The sequence below is a fragment of the Acipenser ruthenus genome, chromosome 13, assembly GCF_902713425.1.
Source record: "Acipenser ruthenus chromosome 13, fAciRut3.2 maternal haplotype, whole genome shotgun sequence".
Lineage (NCBI taxonomy): Eukaryota > Metazoa > Chordata > Actinopteri > Acipenseriformes > Acipenseridae > Acipenser > Acipenser ruthenus.
The window spans coordinates 11,460,723-11,479,799 of record NC_081201.1 but is presented as its reverse complement, the minus strand read 5'-3'; the positions used below and the strand labels follow the sequence as shown (position 1 = coordinate 11,479,799).

Here is a 19,077-nt window from a genome sequence, read left to right as displayed (position 1 = left end):
GTCGCCTTGCTCCAGCCGCAGACACAAACCTGGAGTTCCATGTCTTTGTTAACTGCAGATCTTGAACTAGTCTTTTGTGAAGTACTCTCCATACTCATATCCGTTTCCGTTCCTAAGTCGTTAACCGTGTTGTCCAACGTTGAGTCATCTTCCGCCCCCGCTCTCGCAGACTCTAGGGGTATTTTTCTCTTTAATTTCTTAGAAGCCTTGGGCGGGTGTCTCCAGCATCCTGTAAACACAGAGCTGGATACTGCCGACAAGGGTAGCTAACCCTTACCAGCCCCAATGGGGTCTCTTTCCTCCTGTCAGCTGTCTCTCCAGGCTGTCACAAGGTCTTTCCCTTGTTGCCAGCTGCACTATTCACAGCAGTCACTGGACGTATCCAGATCTTCATGATTTCCATTACACGAGAGTAGATGTTAAAACTTCATGCTGATTTGAACTCGGCTCTCGCCAAGATAAGCACCAACTAAGACGTAGCTTTACAGTAAACTAAGTTTACTCAGTAAACCTCACAAATGCAAGTAAGTGGGCATCATTGGCAATTCATTAATTTGTAATGCAAATGCTAATGTGTTGCATAGTTTCTCCATTAACTGATCTGCAGAATCACATGCCATATCATTGATCCTTCTCGAGATGGCATTGTCAGACAAGGGAATTACTTTCAATTTCTCACTGTATTCCTCCCCAAGCATTGTATTGCAAATATCTATGGCTGCCAGCAAAACAAGATCTTCTCTGATCAAATGCGGTTTCTTGCAATTCACAATGCGAAGAGTTGCTTGATAGGAAGCTTTCAGTGCATTGGAGCAAACAGTTGAAACCTTTCTCATCAGTGTTATCTGCCTTTCCAAACCTTTCATGCAATCTTTAAAATACTCCACCGATTTGTCTTTAAGGTGGGATGAAATTTCATTTCCAGATGTCATTTTGAAGGCTTCGTACATTCATTCGTGCTTCGTACAGCACGGCTGAACAAATAACACATTTTGGTAGCTGTTCTCCTTTGGGGCCAACATGTTTTGCACGGACAAAACCAAATTTCAATATTCGTCTTCATATTTTCTCACCATTTTCTGATGCTTTACCTCCTGTATTCTCTTCCTGTTGCGCGGATTCACTTTTTCGCTTGATTAAAAATCGATCCATGGTCAATATCACACATTAAATTTTTGCAAGCCATCCTATTGCTGTGCAGGCCTCGAATGCTGTTTCCCCACCAACAGCCCTATGACCTTTAACCTTGATCGCTTCCTGAAACAACAGTGCATGGTATTTATGCTTAAGTCGTTAACATATTTTTTTCTTTTTGTTTCTGTTAATTTTTATTATTATTTAATCTATTAAACAGAAAATTAACGCAGTGTTTTGTTATCCATGGTCATTTTGGGTTAAAAAAAAACGTTCTGTTATGTTTTGTGAACTTCCTTCACGGACCCCCGATAACGTGGCCAAGGACCCCCAGTTGAAATGCACTGCTGTAGAGGAAGTGTAATATAGTTGCCATTCACTTTCATTGGGATTCTAACAGTACAGTATGCCTAGTATAGTTTGGATCAACAAACGGCACAAAGGCTCCCATTGACAGAGACATCTCCTTCGCTAGTATAAAAACCTGGATTATATTTCCACTCCACATTTTCTCCATATTCATAAAATGTCATGGGCAAACTAAGCACTCTTATGTGCCTCAGCACATTCTTAAAACTAAATTAACTGCATAAAGATCAAAGCACATATGGGTCAACAGCTTTATATTTATAAAGGGAATCTGGCTGCCATTACAGGTGATTAAGAACTACAGGCCACTTAGATATAGATTTTTTCACAATTATACATTAGTCTAACACTCAGAAAGTAAACGGAATCGAATACATTTCAGATGTACATCTTTAAAATCTCGATCTGGTTGGCTACCGCAAGAACACCATCAAGCACCCCAGTGTTTAGAACCGAATGCAGGCCATCAGCAGTTTCTATAGCTGGGGTTGAGCATGGTTGCGTTGGACCTTAACAACAAAGAGATTGTGTACGAAAAAACAAAAAATAAAACAACTAGGTTCAGAATTCGAAGTCAGTGCAGCTGTGTATTAAAAGCAGTACACAGTTGTGTTTCTATTGACTGTGAGTGACACAGTATTGCCAACTCTCGCAATTTCTAAGTTAAATTAAGAACTGCTCGCGATCTCGCGACAGTACTGTTGGATCTCAGGATTTTTCGTTTTTCGAAAGATATACGTTAGTCATGGCGGAAAACTCAAAGAAGCGCAAACACTGAAGATGCAAATTCAACCCAGCCTGGAGCAGTTGCTTTCCTGCTCCTTCACGTGGCTAAACATGCAACACTCCAGTAGCTGTACTCGCAGCAGTAACAGGTACGGTAATAAATAATGTTGTTTGTAATGTTGAATGGTGCTCTGCCTGATTTTATTATGCATTTTGAGAAGCACTAATAGAGGTTTGTAAGATATTTGAGGTGTTTTAGACTCAATATAAGCTGTTGTTAACGAGGTTTAAAAAACAACTGAAAATATTGGTTGTCTCAGCATTGAAATATTGATTTGTTTTGAAAAATAAAATCTCGCGAATCGAACGCCAAATCTCTTAAGAGTTTGTCTCATGATTTCTGCAGAGGTGCAGGTGGCAATACTGGTGTCACCCAGCAAGCAAGCCTGCTTGCCCCTCTCAGCTGATGATGAGAGCCTGAGAGTCTGGAGCACTGGTGGTGAGAATAAATGAAGGCTTGGTGTTTACAATGTAAAGGTGCAGAGCAGCGTTATTGTAGGGAAACAATCATTGCAAACATCACATTTGCAAACAATGTGTATAAAACTATTCTTATATTTTTTGGTTTTACTTCACAGAGAAAAACAATGCATTCAAGCTGTAGTATAAGAATAAATAAGTAAATCAATCTGCATAGCTACAAAATAAATGAACAATTTATTAAGCAGTGTGGCAGAGCAGAAGCTCTGCATGTGGGGGTGTGGGTGTGTGTGTGTGTGGGTGTGTGTTTGATGGCCGGTGGCCATCTTGGTGAAGGAACAGCCTGGAGTCAAGATGGCCACCGTTTGCACCGCCACATATGATTGTTTCATTGTTTGAATTGTGTGATTGGAGAAGTCTGGAATGTGGCCAGGTGGTGATTGATTTATTGTCAAACAACCCCTGGCAACAGAGAGAGAGAGAGAAAAGGAAAGAGAGGGCATGCCAGTGCCAGGACAGCCTAAGCTTGGATGCTGTTTATTCTGAAGAGTTTTGTTTTGTTCCTGTGTTTTCTTGAGAAATGAAAGTGTGTGAAGAGTGCTGAACTGCAGTTTCTGTGTCTGGGTCTAATATTTCAAGGGCGCAGACCAGTCTTAACCGACAGCTATACCACAATCAGTAATATAAGTATAGGGACTCTTTTTCACATGTGGAAGGATACATTCAAGAAAAATTAATGTTAAAAGTTGAAAATCTAGTGTTTTTGCTTTCTTTTTATAAAATTAAGATAAAATCATTTTATATGTGCAATAGCACACTCCACGGTGTGGGGTAGATGTAAGTACAATAGCTCTTTTGTACAGCAGTATCAGCGCTATGCTTTAGTGCCAGAGGTCCTAGGTTCCCTGAGATCGCTACAATGGTGTCAGAAGTGGACGCAGGTACCCCGGCACGCACTCGTCGGACTATAGCCTGGTGAGTAAGTCCGGGGCGGACTTGAGGCAGGCAGGGGAGAGTGTAGCGTGCACGGGGGAAGGCAGCAGCAGGGCTGGTAGGTGACGTATACACATGAAGACATGAGCCCGATATACGCTCCTTGCAAAGGAGACAGCTCTTTTGTACAGCGGTATCAGTGCTATGCTTTAGTGCGAGAGTTCCCGGGTTCGCACCCACCCTCGGCCTGTGTTTGGATTGCCTTGCACCTGTGTGATGGGCCTGCCTGCGTTACCGAGATAGCTACAATATAGTTTGTACTTTTTTTATTTGCCATAAACATTACATTCAACATTGCCATTTATAGTAACATTTTTGAGATAAAATGGCATATGGGAATTGAAAACAGACTGATTTCCCACGTCTGAGGGAGGATTCACGAAACAGCTAAACACTGCACTGGCATTTGACATCAAGGGAGGAGCTTCCAAGTGTTTTTTTTTATGTGTAGGAAATGATCCTACTCAGGTTTTGTGGTGTTCAAGAGAAGCTGACCAATAATTTCAGAGGCTGTTTTCACATCGATGGATGATATGTGGACTAAACAACTTCTGTGTCAGTCTGCACAGTGCCGCAGTCCTTCCCATCCGCAACGAGCACAAAATAATTCCATGCCGAAGCTCAACGGTTGTGTCAGAAGAGAGCAGGAGACATTTAAATGTTATTTTAAATATGTTTCTGAAATCGGAGGGTAGTGGTGAGATGTATCTGTTGTGTCTAATTTAAACATTGCATACTCGCTAGTCAGTTTTATAAGGCGATATTTAGTTTAATAAGTATATGCTGCTGCTGCATATATATTACATGCTGAGTGAGACTTGCGTGGTGATTTCTCAGATGGCTTTTGAATAAAGTCTTACTGCTACTGCTTACCTCAGAGTTGTCTTTGTTCTGTTCTCTGACTAAATACCACAGTATATTTGCCATTGTTTCAGTTGTATGTTGACATTTTTACCTACAGAAACACTTTTTAGATAATTGTTACTAGTAAGGTGTAGTAATATTAATAGAGCAGGTAAGTAAGTTGGTCTATGATGTCATAGCCGTGTGGTAAGACAATTCTTACCGCACGGTCATGTGATCTTGTTAAGCCAATCACAGCACTTAATTTATCCAAGCCATTTTATAAAAATGCAATAGCACACTCCAGAGTGTGGGGTAGTTACAAATGCAATAGCACACTCCAGAGTGTGGGGTAGTTACAAGTGCAATAGCACACTTCAGAGTGTGGGGTAGTTACAAGTGCAATAGCACACTCCAGAGTGTGGGGTAGTTACAAGTGCAATAGCACACTCCAGAGTGTGGGGTAGTTACAAGTACAATAGCACACTCCAGAGTGTGGGGTAGTTACAAGTGCAATAGCACACTCCAGAGTGTGGGGTAGTTACAAGTGCAATAGCACACTCCAGAGTGTGGGGTAGTTACAAGTGCAATAGCACACTCCAGAGTGTGGGGTAGTTACCACACTTCCTGGATGTTAAATATCATGCCTAATGCCCTGGAATCAATTTCCTATATATACCATGCGTATTTTCTATATATAAATTCATTTATTGTTTTTTTGGAAGGAAAAAAAAAACATTATGATTAATTGCAATCTAGCAACCACCATGGTGTGTTGGTCATGGTTCTCGCTTTTTTTTATTAAATATGATTTATAGCTAATAAGTTATCAAACAACACGGATAAATACCCATATCTAGGCAGCAATGATTCTTCAGTTTCATTTGAAGCCCAGATTATGACTTTCCCTGCTTTCCTATAATGGGCAAATCCAAGATAAATGGGCCTAAGAGCTTGGTGATTAAGAGCCTTGTGTCAGCTGGCAGATGTATGGAATTACTGCAGTGATCTGATAAGGACTGCACCAGACACACTCGCACTCGCACACGCACACACACATGCACAAACTCGCACACACTGATTCCTGGGATGCAGCTGATACAAGTTGCTTGTTTGTGTGTGTGTTGCACACTGCAGTGGAGGGGTGCTCAGTCACTCTCCTTCAGCCTGAGCCAGGCACTGATCACTTCCCTTTGCTCCCAGGAGCCAAGCCCTGCGAAGGTGCCAGTGACCAGCAGTAGCAGTGTCCCCGACATCCATGCAGTGGAGCAGGTTCCAACCAGCAAGTCCACGCTGTGGCAGGAGGAGCCGAGGGGGAGAAGCACCATCTCCTGCAGCCGGAGTGCATCCTGCCTGTATCAGCTGAGCCAGCCCAGCAGCCCTCAGGGAGCCCCCACTGGAACCCCCAAAGAAGGTAAGCAGAGTGGGGACCTCCCTCTCTGAGATGGAGCTATCCCCAGCTGGGGATTCATATTCTCTCCCATTGACATGCACAGTAAAACCTGTCTAATCCAGTCCCTCTACATACCGGCATTCTGTATAATTCGGCATTATTTATGGGCCCTGATCAAATCCTTATTGAAATGGATGGTGTGATCCCCAATCCCTATTGAAATGAATGGTGTGCTCCCCTCTACAATCCCTATTGAAATGAATGGTGTGCTCCCCTCTACAATCCCTATTGAAATGAATGGTGTGCTCCCCTCTATAATCCGGAAACTGGATATTCTGGACTCCGGATCAAGTGATTTTTCTTTTCAAAGTTTAAAACTAGTATAAAAAATGTAACAAAACCAAAAGCAAAATTTTGCATATATTCTGAATTGTGCAGTTGTTGAACCTCAAATAAATGTCTTTCTATAGGAATGGTTTAAGAAGGCTTGTGCCAATAACAGGTAATGATTTTTTTGAGGTATTGTGTTTAAAGTTTGCTGAGGCATTATTATGTTTATTATACTGTGTATGTACAGAAATATATATATATATATGGACCACAGACTGTAGATCCCTTGTTAGCAGGTACAAGTGCATTTGAGAAGATAGAAATGATCAAATAAACTTCAATTCAATGATAATGAAGACCTCTAGAATAAGACTTCTAGTCGAAATGTTTGTCATTGAATTGAAGTTTCTGTTGGTATTTCTAAACAGCCCTGTTGAGTGTTTAGTAGTCATGGGTGCATTTGTGCAGATCCAGCTGTGATGAAACCTGCTTGGGACATTCTGTAGCATATTGAGAGCATCTGGGAATGTAAGGAGATGTGGTTATGTTTGTTTTTGTTTTTATTATTATTATTTTTTTTTAGCTTATCAGAATATGGAACCTGTCCGTCAATGTCACACATGTGTACATACAGAAGTAGCTGGAGGTGCTGAGACTGGTAGCTTTAATTTTGCCATTACTTATTCTATACTATCCTGTACGTACTGTGGATATATGTCATGAGCATCCACTTTTCTTTATATATGCTCTGATTTTGAATTGACACTGTTGAGTGAACCATGGAATTGACACTATTGACTATAAACCTTGGAATTTACACTATTAAGCTTCAACTCCAAACCAGAAATTGCACTAGTTGTTGGGAGTTTAACTTGACACTTTCATGCCTTTTGAATTACAAGCTTCTGGCATGTTTGTTGACAGGCAAAATGTAATAGAGTGTTTCCATGGTTATGTACTTTTTTATTCCGAACCCCAGTCAGCTCCAGACATAGAAAGTCATTCCTGTCGCATTCTGTATCACGACAGGTAGAACGCAAGAGGAACCGCTAGACATATTACTCATCATTTTCAGTGAAAACATCAAAGAAAGGTTGTCATGCTGTACAATTTAACTTGATTTTTATTTCTACTAAGATTAGGTGCCAAGGATACAATCGTATTATAAGACGTGGTACTAACCAGAAACCTTTATACTGCTGACACAGAATGCTTCAACTCTGCCAAGAAGTACAGTATCTCTTATCATTAGTCTTGCTTTTCCGTTAACCATTAAACATAGAAGTCTGATGTGCTTAGACTGATGTTTAGACTAATGCCTTCAATTTAATTACATTACTTGAAGGCAGCATTAGGTGTAACATTTGTGTACATTAATTCTGAGTGTATTATTGAGTGTTTACCTTTTTCAACGCTACAGACCTCAAAAGAGGTGAAAATGGAAACCTACTCAACACAGCAGACCCGTTTACAGCCCCCCATCTTGGAGAACCCAATCTATAGCTTTTGTATGACTTTTCCCCATATACTTATATTAATTATTAGTATAGTTAGTAGTTACCCTAATAAAAGTTTGCCATGGTAATTTTGCAGTTTTCTCGTGCTATTCCTTCTGTTATATTATGCATTTGCCATAGTTTATTATGGTTTGCCATGTTTAAAAAAAATGCTTTGACATTCGTCTCTGGGCTTTACAATCCTTATCTATGCTTTTCAATGCTTTCACTATTGCTTTTACTACGGGAAACTTTTCTAAGAGTACTTAGTACTGAAATAATTAAACCAGTTGTTTTTTAACCAATAGCTTTCATTAAAACATGTTGAAATATTTTTTAATAAAGCTTTGTGAAGGGGGCCCACAGGCTCCAATGAGGACAGGACTTCTGTTGTTGTTTTGAACTTCATGGCAGGCTTTGTGTTGAACGCTCAGCCAGAGTTTGTCACTGTGGGTGTAACTGAATTGGCTAAAGGATAAAACACAATAACTTGTTTGTGTGCAAGGCTATTTGAGGAACGCTCGGCTGGGCAACTTTAATAGTATTCTTGTAGCCTACCAGTCCTATTTGCTGAGGTCCTTCTCTGACAGTCAGGCCCTCACCACAGCTGGATGGGTAGTGTCACTAAATGGAGGTCATCACCACGGACACGTCCAGCCTGGCAGGGGGGCGCAGGGGGTGTGAAACCCCCCTTGGCAGGGTCTCCACATAAATGTTTTAGAGCTGCAGGCAGTTTACCTGGCCTTGCAGAATTGTTTGCAGGAGGTGCGAGGGAGGCATGTGCTTGTCCGTACGGACAACACAACAGTGGTGGTGTATATAAACCACCAGGGCGGCCTCAGGTCTTCCGGTCTCCATCGCGTGGCCCTCAAGCTTTTGCTCTGGGCACCCGAGAACCTCCTCTCACTGCGGGCAGTTCACCTGCCAGGGGTGACAAACTGGGCGGCAGACCTCCTCTCAAGAGGAGTTCCCAGCGTCTTAGAGTGGAGAAAGCCTGCTTAATTTTTACAGAGGCCAGGACAAAAGTTACGCTTCGTACAATTCCTTCCTTTTGCCGAAGACAATCCCGGCATTCCATCATATGGATATGGAATCAGAGTCTGCACTCATTAGATCTAACAGAACCAGAATGGATATGGAACTGGAATTAGTAAATCATTTAGCACTGTGACTAGGGCAGTCTGTGTACTGTGACCAGATCTAAAGCCTGATTGAGACTTTTCAAGAAGTTTGTTACCACCAAGAAATACCTTAAGGTTTTAGAGGAGCTACCACCTCCTCTAAAACCTAAAGGTAAATTGGATATCGGTCTAAAATTGCTTAAAATAGTAGGATCTAAATTAGTTTTTTTGAGTCTGAGCTTAACCAGGGCAGTTTTAAAAACAATGTGAACTATTCCAGTTGACAACGATTTAGCTCCCGTCCACGGTCGGCTGTGGAATAGCCTGGACTCGAACCGGCGACGTCCAGGCTGTAGAGCGCATCCTGCACTCCACGCAGAGCACCTTTACCGGATGCGCCACATGGGATCCCCCATATGTGCGCTTTTTAATCAACAAATAAACAAAAACAAAATGGTACAAACACTAACAAAACCACACTGGTCAAAATAAAAGACACAGGGGCCAAAACAAAAGGTTTGACAAAAACTCACGAAAATGTAAGCAAAACAGACAGCATGGAACACGGAACATGAAACACTAACCTTCACCACCAACACCAACATTAATTCTGAGCACTAACTGAGCTAACACCTGTGATCACCTTATTTATACACCTGTGGCACATTCCCATGTTTTTTTGCAGGTAGGGTTTTAACTCCCTCCCTGCCACCCAATAATCCACACACACACACACGCACGCACGCACACACACACGCACACACACCCACCCACACACACACACCCACACGCACGCACGCACACACACACACGCACGCACACACACACACATACACACACCCACACACACACCTAAGAGACCAGGGCTTTTCCTGCTGCCTGGAGTTCTACCAAACACATTATCCTGTAATTAACGTTTTTTTTTTTTTGTATATTCGCACAATAAGGTTACACAGAGGTCTGTACCCTTTCATTCAAGTGCTGTGTGCTAATTTTAGTGTCCCTGTAGAAGTTCAGGGCAGAACAATAGTAATGAGTCCAAAAAATAACTCAGTCTACACACTCAATCTGTGTCTGCTGTGGCTGCTTCCCTGCTGCTGCTGGATTGAGGCTGGGCCTGAGGTACAGTGGTTACTGTAAGATCCTATCACACTGTTAAATGTTACCACAATGCTTTACAAAACAGCTTGAATCTACTAAAGAACTGAGTCAAACACAGAATGTGCTTTTGTTTATTTTTGGGAGGTGAATGTTTCCTTTGTTAATGGTGGATTCTAATCATCTGGAGTAGTAGTACTGTATCCCTCTCCTGTTTTTATAGAGCTCTAAAGCAAGAGTGCTGTTCTTCCAGGCCTTTCAAAGATCCATGAAACACTTTCAACAATGACAGCATGCATTGTCACTTCGTTTCCTGTTTGTTCATATAACATATCAAAGAGTTGATTGTGTAGTGTGTTTGTTCATGTAACATATCAAAGACTTGATTGTGTAGTGTGTTTGTTCATATAACATATCAAAGACTTGATTGTGTAGTGTGTGTTTTGATGAGGAATGGGAGATTACTTTCAATTGAGGCTAAATTAAGGTAAAAAACATAAAAAATGTAACTATGCAAGTTTAAATTCAACAAGGTGATTTAACAGTATTACAAAAGCCTGTAATTAAGGAACATAAGCAAGACTTTTGTCACAGTTTTCCTAAAAAGCTTTGTAGCTGAAACATCCTTCTTTTAGTTTCGTTTCTATTTTCTTTCCTTGTTAAAATTTAGAACTCCTTTTCAGTCAAAACTCCACTAAATAGCTACTACGCCATTCTGCTTTACTGGATCTCACAGTGTACCCAGATCATGCTCCCTCCTGCAACAATACTGGTGCTCTGATTGAAATGAGTAGGTAGTATGGGAACAAAAAAACACCATTGTTGCAGGAGGGAGCGTGATCTGGAGACACTGCTATCCTTCGAAGAGAAATTTAACTTTCTCCTGGTGAATGCTCCAAAGTACTTGATGAGAAATGTATTGCCCAGTTGATTTATGATGTGTGATTACAAATTTCAAAAGATCGTCAAAATGTTTAAAAATGTAATACTGCGGTACGGAAAACACGGGACACAGCAAAGGGAACGTGATGCGTTTCTGTAACACTGCAGGGGGTTTTGTACCACTTTAAGGTTACAGTCTGAAATGTGTGCATTGTATTCAATGTGCTATGCAGTATAGTATGGTGAAGCTGGTAGGTGGAGTGGAAGGTTTTGCTATGCAGTATAGTGTGGTGAAGCTGGTAGGTGGAGTGGAAGGTTTTGCTATGCAGTATAGTGTGGTGAAGCTGGTAGGTGGAGTGGAAGGTTTTGCTATGCAGTATAGTGTGGTGAAGCTGGTAGGTGGAGTGGAAGGTTTTGCTATGCAGTATAGTGTGGTGAAGCTGGTAGGTGGAGTGGAAGGTTTTGCTATGCAGTATAGTGTGGTGAAGCTGGTAGGTGGAGTGGAAGGTTTTGCTATGCAGTATAGTGTGGTGAAGCTGGTAGGTGGAGTGGAAGGTTTTGCTATGCAGTATAGTGTGGTGAAGCTGGTAGGTGGAGTGGAAGGTTTTGCTATGCAGTATAGTATGGTGAAGCTGGTAGGTGGAGTGGAAGGTTTCCTGTACTACTGTGTCTGTAATTCTTAAAAAAAAAAAAAAAGAAGCAATTATCTGGATTATTAGAATATAATCTAAACAGGATGGTAAACATCAGTTCTCTTAGGATCCTGACAGGAACAACAATTAAAGTCAGTGAACCTGCTCAAAGTCAAAAGAATTCTCTGTGCTTGAGTTGAAAGAATTTTGAAAGACAGTGAAATTGATGTTGGCGTCTGGCTGGCGTCGGTGTGAATACTTCGCTGTCAGTTTCCACGTCAGAATGGTCAGCTGTCAGGACGGGGAACACACCTGGTAAAAGCACGGCTGCATGATGCGAGTCACACAGTCAGGGGAGCGCAGGGGAGTGTCCTGGCAGTGCGGAGTCGCTGGTCTTGGCTGGGGAGTCCTCAGGGAGTATCGCATTGGTGCTGGCGCACCCGTGGGATAGGGAGGCAAAACTGGCAAGGACTGTTTTAATTCAATATTGTAATTGTATTCATCTGTTATGAATTACAAGTTTCAGGTGGACAGGGCTCCCGAGTGGTGCATCCAGTAAAGGTCTATAGTCTGGACATTGCGAGTTCGAGTCCAGGCTATTCCTTTGCCGACCGGGGACGGGAGCTTCCAGGGGGCGGCGCTCAATTGGCTGCGCGTCCCTCGAGAGGAGGGAGGGTTAGGTCGGCCAGGGTGTCCTTGGCTCACCGCGCACCAACGACCCCTGTAGTCTGTCCGGGCACATGCGGGCTTGCCTGTAAGCTGCCCGAGAGCTACGTTGTCCTCCGACGCTGTAGCTCTTGGGTGGCTGCATGGTGAGTCCGCAGTGTGAAAAAAAGCGGTTGGCTGACGGCACACGCTTTGGAGGACAGCGTGTGTTTGTCTTCGCTCTCCCGAGTCAGCGCAGGGGTGGTAGCGGTGAACTGAGCCTAAAAATAATTGGCCATTTCAAATTGGGGAGAAAATAATAAAAAAATAATTGGCAACGACTAAATTATAAAAAAAAAAAGTTTCAGGTGGACGTAAGTGGAGTTGCAGTTGTAATCCATTAACATATAAATTTAGCACTAATTCATCATTTTTAAAAACCCAAGCAGTTTTAAAATATAGTGCAAACAGCAACATGTACATACACAAATAGAGAACCAGGTATTATCAAATACGTGATTGTGACAGAGATCGAATGATTCTTGGTGTTAGATCTCCCTCTCGACCTGTGAGGGCATGGTGCAAGAGGAACAGAGTACCCTTAATTAAATGGCACGACAATTTATTCCGTAGGGTAGGTGGAAGTCGGTCATTTAGGAGAGGAACGGAGCTACGGTATCCAAACTCCATGACCCCGACGGTAAACGGTGTGGCATCCGAGGATTGGAGGAGCGGATGCGCTCGTTAACTTAGGGGTCATGAGCGAGGATATAAATAGGGGGGTAGCGTACGTGATCTGTTCCTTTGCATATGGTTAAATCAAACAACCTAGAAGGAGCCCGTTTTTGTGTCCTAAAGAACCGTGAGTGTTTTGCGTGTCTGTGTATTAACACTGTGTGTCTTGTGTGTCGTTTTGTCACTAAAGAATACTGAGCACGATCCAGAGCTGCAGCCGCAGGCCAGTGAAAAACCCGGACCTCACCACTCAACTTTCCACCACAAGCACTAAAATCACGCACTGTCGAAATTGTGTCTGTGTTTTGTGTTTTGTGTGGGTGAAGGAACTGGACTTTGGGTTACGGGTCAAACCCGTGGGATTATAAATCAGAAGTGATACACGCCGCTCTACCACTTCCAACACTATTATTGTTTGCAGGTTTGCCTCAAGGATCTGGACATTTAATAAATTGAATAAACACCCTTGCACCTGTACAATGTTGTCTGTGTGATTAATCCGCTCTGCACTGCACTCACCTGCACGTATTCACCACTTTGCCACAGTGATTGATAATTTAAGTGTTGACTATTGTCATTGACAGTTCGATTCTGGCAATTACATAGTTGCTCAAGCCCTACATACTGAGGTCTTTTGAATGATCTAAACATAATCTTCATATTGCCACACTCAAATTTAAAACCTGATCTCCTGCAGACCTCTGTAATAATATTAGTAAGTGGGTCGATAAATCAAATGGAATAATGGGATAGGCCACTGTATCTTATGAATCGTACAGCACTGTACCTTCATTTGTAGTTATTCAATAACTGGAGAGCATGACTAGAAATGGACAGTGGATGCTTTTCCGTGTGTAGTTATGGCAGACAAACCGAGCCCATATTACCCTAGTAAAATCAGGTATGAAATTGATCTGCATCCATTACTTCAATTGTGTGTTGAAGTGAATTCTGCTGTTAAACAATCACAGAAGTGCAGAATTGCATCACACATCAGAATGAGCCCTTGTTGCTGAAAGAAATTTTACTCCTGAAAGAACTAGAGAGACAACTAACATTAGCAATAATGCCTATGATGCCAGAGTTATGGGACAGTATAATAAGTACAATCTAAAAGCTGAATCATATTTCACAGTCACCTCACCTACCTCCTCAGCTCCACTGTCTCTCTCTCTCTCTCAGATCACAGAAGAGTGAGCGCCGATCACGTGGGAGGCGGGCAGAAGGCTCGTGTGGAAAGCGGATACTTCTCCCTGGAGAAGATCAAGCCCGAGTCCAGACCACCCCCCCCGCAGCAGCTCCAGATCACCTCCCCCACCAGGTACAGTTACCCCAACGCGGACACCCTGACTCCCTGTCGCTCTTCGGAGTATTGCGACCCCTTACTCGCCTCCCACAGCCCCTCCCCCTTCAGCTCCCAGAGCTCGCTGGACTCGGAGGCCAGCAGCAGCACCCAGAACAGCGGGGCGAGCTGGGAAGCACGCTCTCACCCAGCCCGCAGCACGCGGGAGTACGCCAGCCTCGCCGACATCCCCAAGGCAAAGAGGATCAGCAACCGGGACGCCTTCCAGGTGGAGAAGAAGAGGCTGGAGCAGAGGACCCGTGCACGCAGCCCTGGGCGAGAGGAGGTAGCGCGGATCTTCGGGACAGAGAGGAGGTAAGGACTGTGTGTCCTGCTGTTCAAAAGCTATGAAATACAGCAACATTTCAACCAAATGCTTGTCAACTTTGAATTTCACCCTGAAGGAAGAGGCACAATGAAATAATGTGTGCAATTCTGTTGATGTACTGTGAGAGCGCTCTCTTTGTTATCTAAACGCCAGTGTTTGTGCAGTGAAAAATAGCTTTGAGGGGTTGAATCAGTAATCATTTTGTCCAAGGACCCTTGCCCTGATTGTATTTCCCTGCTCCTGTACAGTCAAATTGCTTATTCAGATTCTTGTCTATTGAATTGCCTGGTTACCAGACACATTTCTCAAAAGAGGACTGTGGCAGTGGAAGTGCTCGCAGATCGCAGCGCCATTTTTCCTTTCAAGACTGACCTGGCAGGAGAGCCTGGTTCAGATAAGTACTTGTTGCCTATCTTCTCGCAATTATTGTATTTACACAAATATTAAGCGATATTCATACGCTGTGTTAGTTTTACTAATTTTGCGTATATAGTGCACTGTTGTTACAAGACATTTTATATTAAATTACTGTAATTGTGATATTACTGTTTTTTACAGAGAAGTATTTCTCTTGTATATTTTTCAGTTTTTTAAACAATTTTTACAGAGACTATGTGCAGGCCGGTCTGCAACATGGTGCTTTGCAGTGAGAGTAGCTGCTGGGCTCAGCAGCACTGTGCAGGACCATGATAAGCGCTTCGGGTGTTGATTGCTTGCAATCTCATCCACAGTATCTTGATGCCATCTACCATCTAACAAGCAGGCTTCCCTCAGTCTTGTGTGGGTACTGATTGAGTGGTTTTGCCAGTGGCTTGTACAGGTGGGCATCCCTTTACATTGCTACCTATGGGAACTGCAAAACCGGTGGACCCGTACCGAACTGGTACCGTGGTCAACTACCCACTCCATTCCCAACCCGGTACTGAACCGGTGCCATCCCTGTACTAACCCGTTGCTAAAGTCACCGAACCGACCGGTTCCGACCTGGTACCGTACCTGCATTGTCTCGGTTCATCACCGTTCAGACTCGGTTCAAAAGTCACCTACTCGGTTTAAACAGTGGTACCATCCGTGGTCCAGTAACAGCGGACTTGGTTCTTGACTTGCCCTATTTTAATATTTTAATATTTTTTACAGTGCCTGCTTAATTTTTGCAGAAGCCAGAACAAATGTTATGCTTTGTACCAATCCTGCTTTTTTGCCGAAAACCATCTTGGCATTCCACATCAACCAGTCTGTGGAATTGGAGGCTTTCCATCCACCTCCTTTCCAGTCTGACAGGAAGTGACAGCTCCACATGCTCTGCCCTGTGTGGGCACCACTGTTATGGGTTAAGTCCCATGGTAAAGCCCTGTCTAAGCAGAGGTTATCCAAATGGATTAATGGATTACAGACACAGTCAAGACTGCCTATGAGTAAGCCAACTTGCCTCCTCCAGAAATACCTTTATAAGGTTATATAGACTGAAGGTCATGGATCTACAAAACCCTGGCTTCAGGGTCGACCCTTACAACATAAACATAGAGGTGAGTTCTCCCTTTTTTAGCCCTAGATACTTGTACTGGGGTTCCTAATGGTAACACACAAGGTAGCCTTTGGCTTAGGCTTGTAGCATTCCAGTTGGTCTGCAATATTGCCCTTGTGACAGCTTTGGTTCATTCACCCATTTGGTAATGGTTACATTTCGTACTTGATAGGGAACGTTAGGTTACTATCATAACCCTGGTTCTACGAAATAGAAATGTAACCATTAACCTTCAAGGTCGCTGCATTCATGATTGCAGTAGGTTTGAAGGTATAATGATGCTGAGATCTCTGACCGCAGTGTTTTTGTGTCATCGGGGGCGGGGCCACGACTGCGTCACAGGCTCGTCGAGCAGCTTTGCTATATCTTATTCAGGTTTCTGGGTCTTTAGGAGGTAAATACCCATACTGTAATGATTATAATTCTATTTCAGGGAACCATGGTTATGATAATACCTAACAGTCTTTCTCATGCTTAGTCTCCTCTCCAACAAGATCTGTGGGGCTTACTCTTCTTGGCACTTTTTTGTTTGCGTCTTTATTAAATAAAATGTGTCTCTTTCATCTGGTATAGCGATATCGGATTGTGTATCGATCAATCGCGATGCTTTCCTTACATGATATAAGTGCCATGCAGTGGGTTTCCGATTGGTCGTGCCCTGACTGCATGCCACTGCATGATATATCGTACCGTAATAGAGGTATGTACCATTTGTATCTTGATACAAGACCACAAGTCCAACATATGTGGCTATGGTATGGCTAAGGAAAGGCTTTAAAAATAATTAACAGAAAGATTTTTGTTTTCCCATTTTCTCACCAATCATTTATGTTAAAAGTAAATTACTGACAATTCATTAAGATTGGGTCATTTTATATGCATTCTGGAACCAAAAAAAGGTCAAAGGTCAAAATTCAGTATAATGCATTTTAAGAAGACCAATACATATTAAAATACGTGTTCTTAAGACCTTTCAATTTTCTAGCTTTAAAAAACGTCTATACATCTGTTCCTTGAAAAAGTTCAGGAAAAATATGACGATATAACTAATTATATGCAGTAAAAAGCACTCGTGAGTGAGGGTCAGTCAGCACACGGATTTCCTACAAGAAATCAGTTTTTAGGAATTCAAAAATATTCTCTATGTCTGTGTGCCTCATAGTTACTCTGTGTTTTAGAAGCAGTGTTATCCAATTCAGTCCATCATTTTTGACCACTTTTTACACTTACAGGCAGCACATTTTGTGTTGACACCGTAGCAGGTTTTCTGAGAGCTGCTTGCTGTAGAGTGGTGTTTTTTTCCAGTGTGTCTTTTTTTGCATATACGGGATATGATCGCTCGTTGTGATCAATTCAACTTCCTCTGCTGGCACATGTGTGGTCAAGGCTGTTATTCTAAACGGAATGAGGCTTGAAAAACATTTGGAAGCAAACTTTCCTTTCACTTAGAGCGCTGACATCTTCACACGCGGCGTCAGAACTGCTGTAAATGATACAAAACACGACACAAAACGGAATGATTCGTCACACACACGTGACCTTTTCTTAGCCCTACCTTAAATGAATAATTTGTGTGTTTTATAGTTGATATGCATACACACTCTCTCTAAAACATTACATTTTTGTCTTTTAACAGAATAGTCCATTATTGAATGATAATTTGGTCTTATTATACAGTATACCAGTATCCCATTAGGCCCATCACATGCTTCGTGATTCATATCATATCACACCGTGACATTAGTGTATGGTGACACCACTGATAATGTCCCAGGATAGCACTAGCAGTGAGACCTCTCTGAAATTATTATAAAGTACCATAGTTTAAAAGAGTTCAATACCCACATGTCAAAGTGAATCAACTTTGGAACAAAAAACTGAACTGAAACCTCAAGACAAATAAAATGATCTATTTATCATGTTTTTGGCATAATATACCTTACAAATTTTAGTTTAATCCAGTTTTGTATGGTATTAGCTACTGTGATCGCCCAAGGTTTGTGAGACTACTGTCCTCTTTGACAAATATAGCGTGGATTGCCACGAGTGTCAAGCCTTCCATAAATAAGATACCAGAAGGTTCAGTACGCTAACCGTTCCAAGAAAGTGCGGTGCTCGTCCCTACATACAGCTGAGCTGGGAGGAGAGGAGAGAAGTGCGTTCTTCACAGCCAGGGGTTTGTAAAGTCTTTTGGAAATGTCTCTGTTAAAATATCCTCGTCTAAGTCAAAATGTAGATCAAAGTTTACTTCCATCTTAATATATATTTTTTTGTGAATATCAACATTTTGTAGAGTTTGTTTTAGCAGATACACAGTTTACTTAGCTATAGAATGTACTTGTGTTTCACTATTTCACAATAAAAAGATCCAGTCACTAACGTTTCATGAAAAAAATTGATGGCAATATATCCACGTGAGTGGTATAAAATACATTCACCTCTTCGGACATTGTAAGAAAAGTACTAAAATCTCAGCTCCATAGAGTATGAGAACTGTAAAGTATTTTCAAATAATTTAGCTTCCTGAGTGTAATAACAGCTTGAATAGGTTGTAACATCCAGTAGCAACAGCATATGAATCTGCTTTGTGATACAGTTGAGTTTGAATGTAGAAATTGTATTTCTAGTGAGGAGATATTATTGTGGGGGACTCCCTTTCCAGAGGGATCTCATAGCCTAACTTCCCTAGTCACAGTCTGTGTCTCACTTTGCACTGCTGGATATTATACCCTAACTTCCCTAGTCTGTGCCTTGATGGATATATCTCCTGGATAACAGTGTTGCTTACAGGGCAGGTGCCTCCCAATGATAGGAGGGCCTGTCCCAGCTGCAGCATTGGTTTCTCTGCAGCCAGCATGGAGCGTGCAGGCAGTCCTGCAGCTCCATCTATTGGCCAGCATTTTCCTTTGTTTTTGAGCACAGGGAGTGCAGTGCAGGTCTGTCATATCCATTGGCTAGAGTATCTATAAGGCATGCCAAAATGTGTCTCCACTGGGAGACAAGTA

The 19,077-nt window shown here is 42.3% G+C and overlaps 1 protein-coding gene across 5 annotated transcripts in view; it reads left to right on the top strand.

Annotated features, from left to right (window-relative positions):
• The window catches only part of LOC117418224 (myosin phosphatase Rho-interacting protein-like), a 199,808-nt gene that overhangs the window by 135,305 nt on the left and 45,426 nt on the right, over positions 1–19,077 (top strand). For all 5 annotated transcript variants that reach the window (XR_009330822.1, XM_059035674.1, XM_059035675.1 and 2 more), the window contains 2 exons: positions 5,749–5,959; positions 14,060–14,534. Coding sequence is in view for 4 of the 5 variants with exons in the window: in XM_059035674.1 (XP_058891657.1) it covers positions 5,749–5,959; positions 14,060–14,534 (686 nt within the window). In the remaining variant the exon portion in view is untranslated. The remainder of the gene's footprint in view (positions 1–5,748; positions 5,960–14,059; positions 14,535–19,077) is intronic.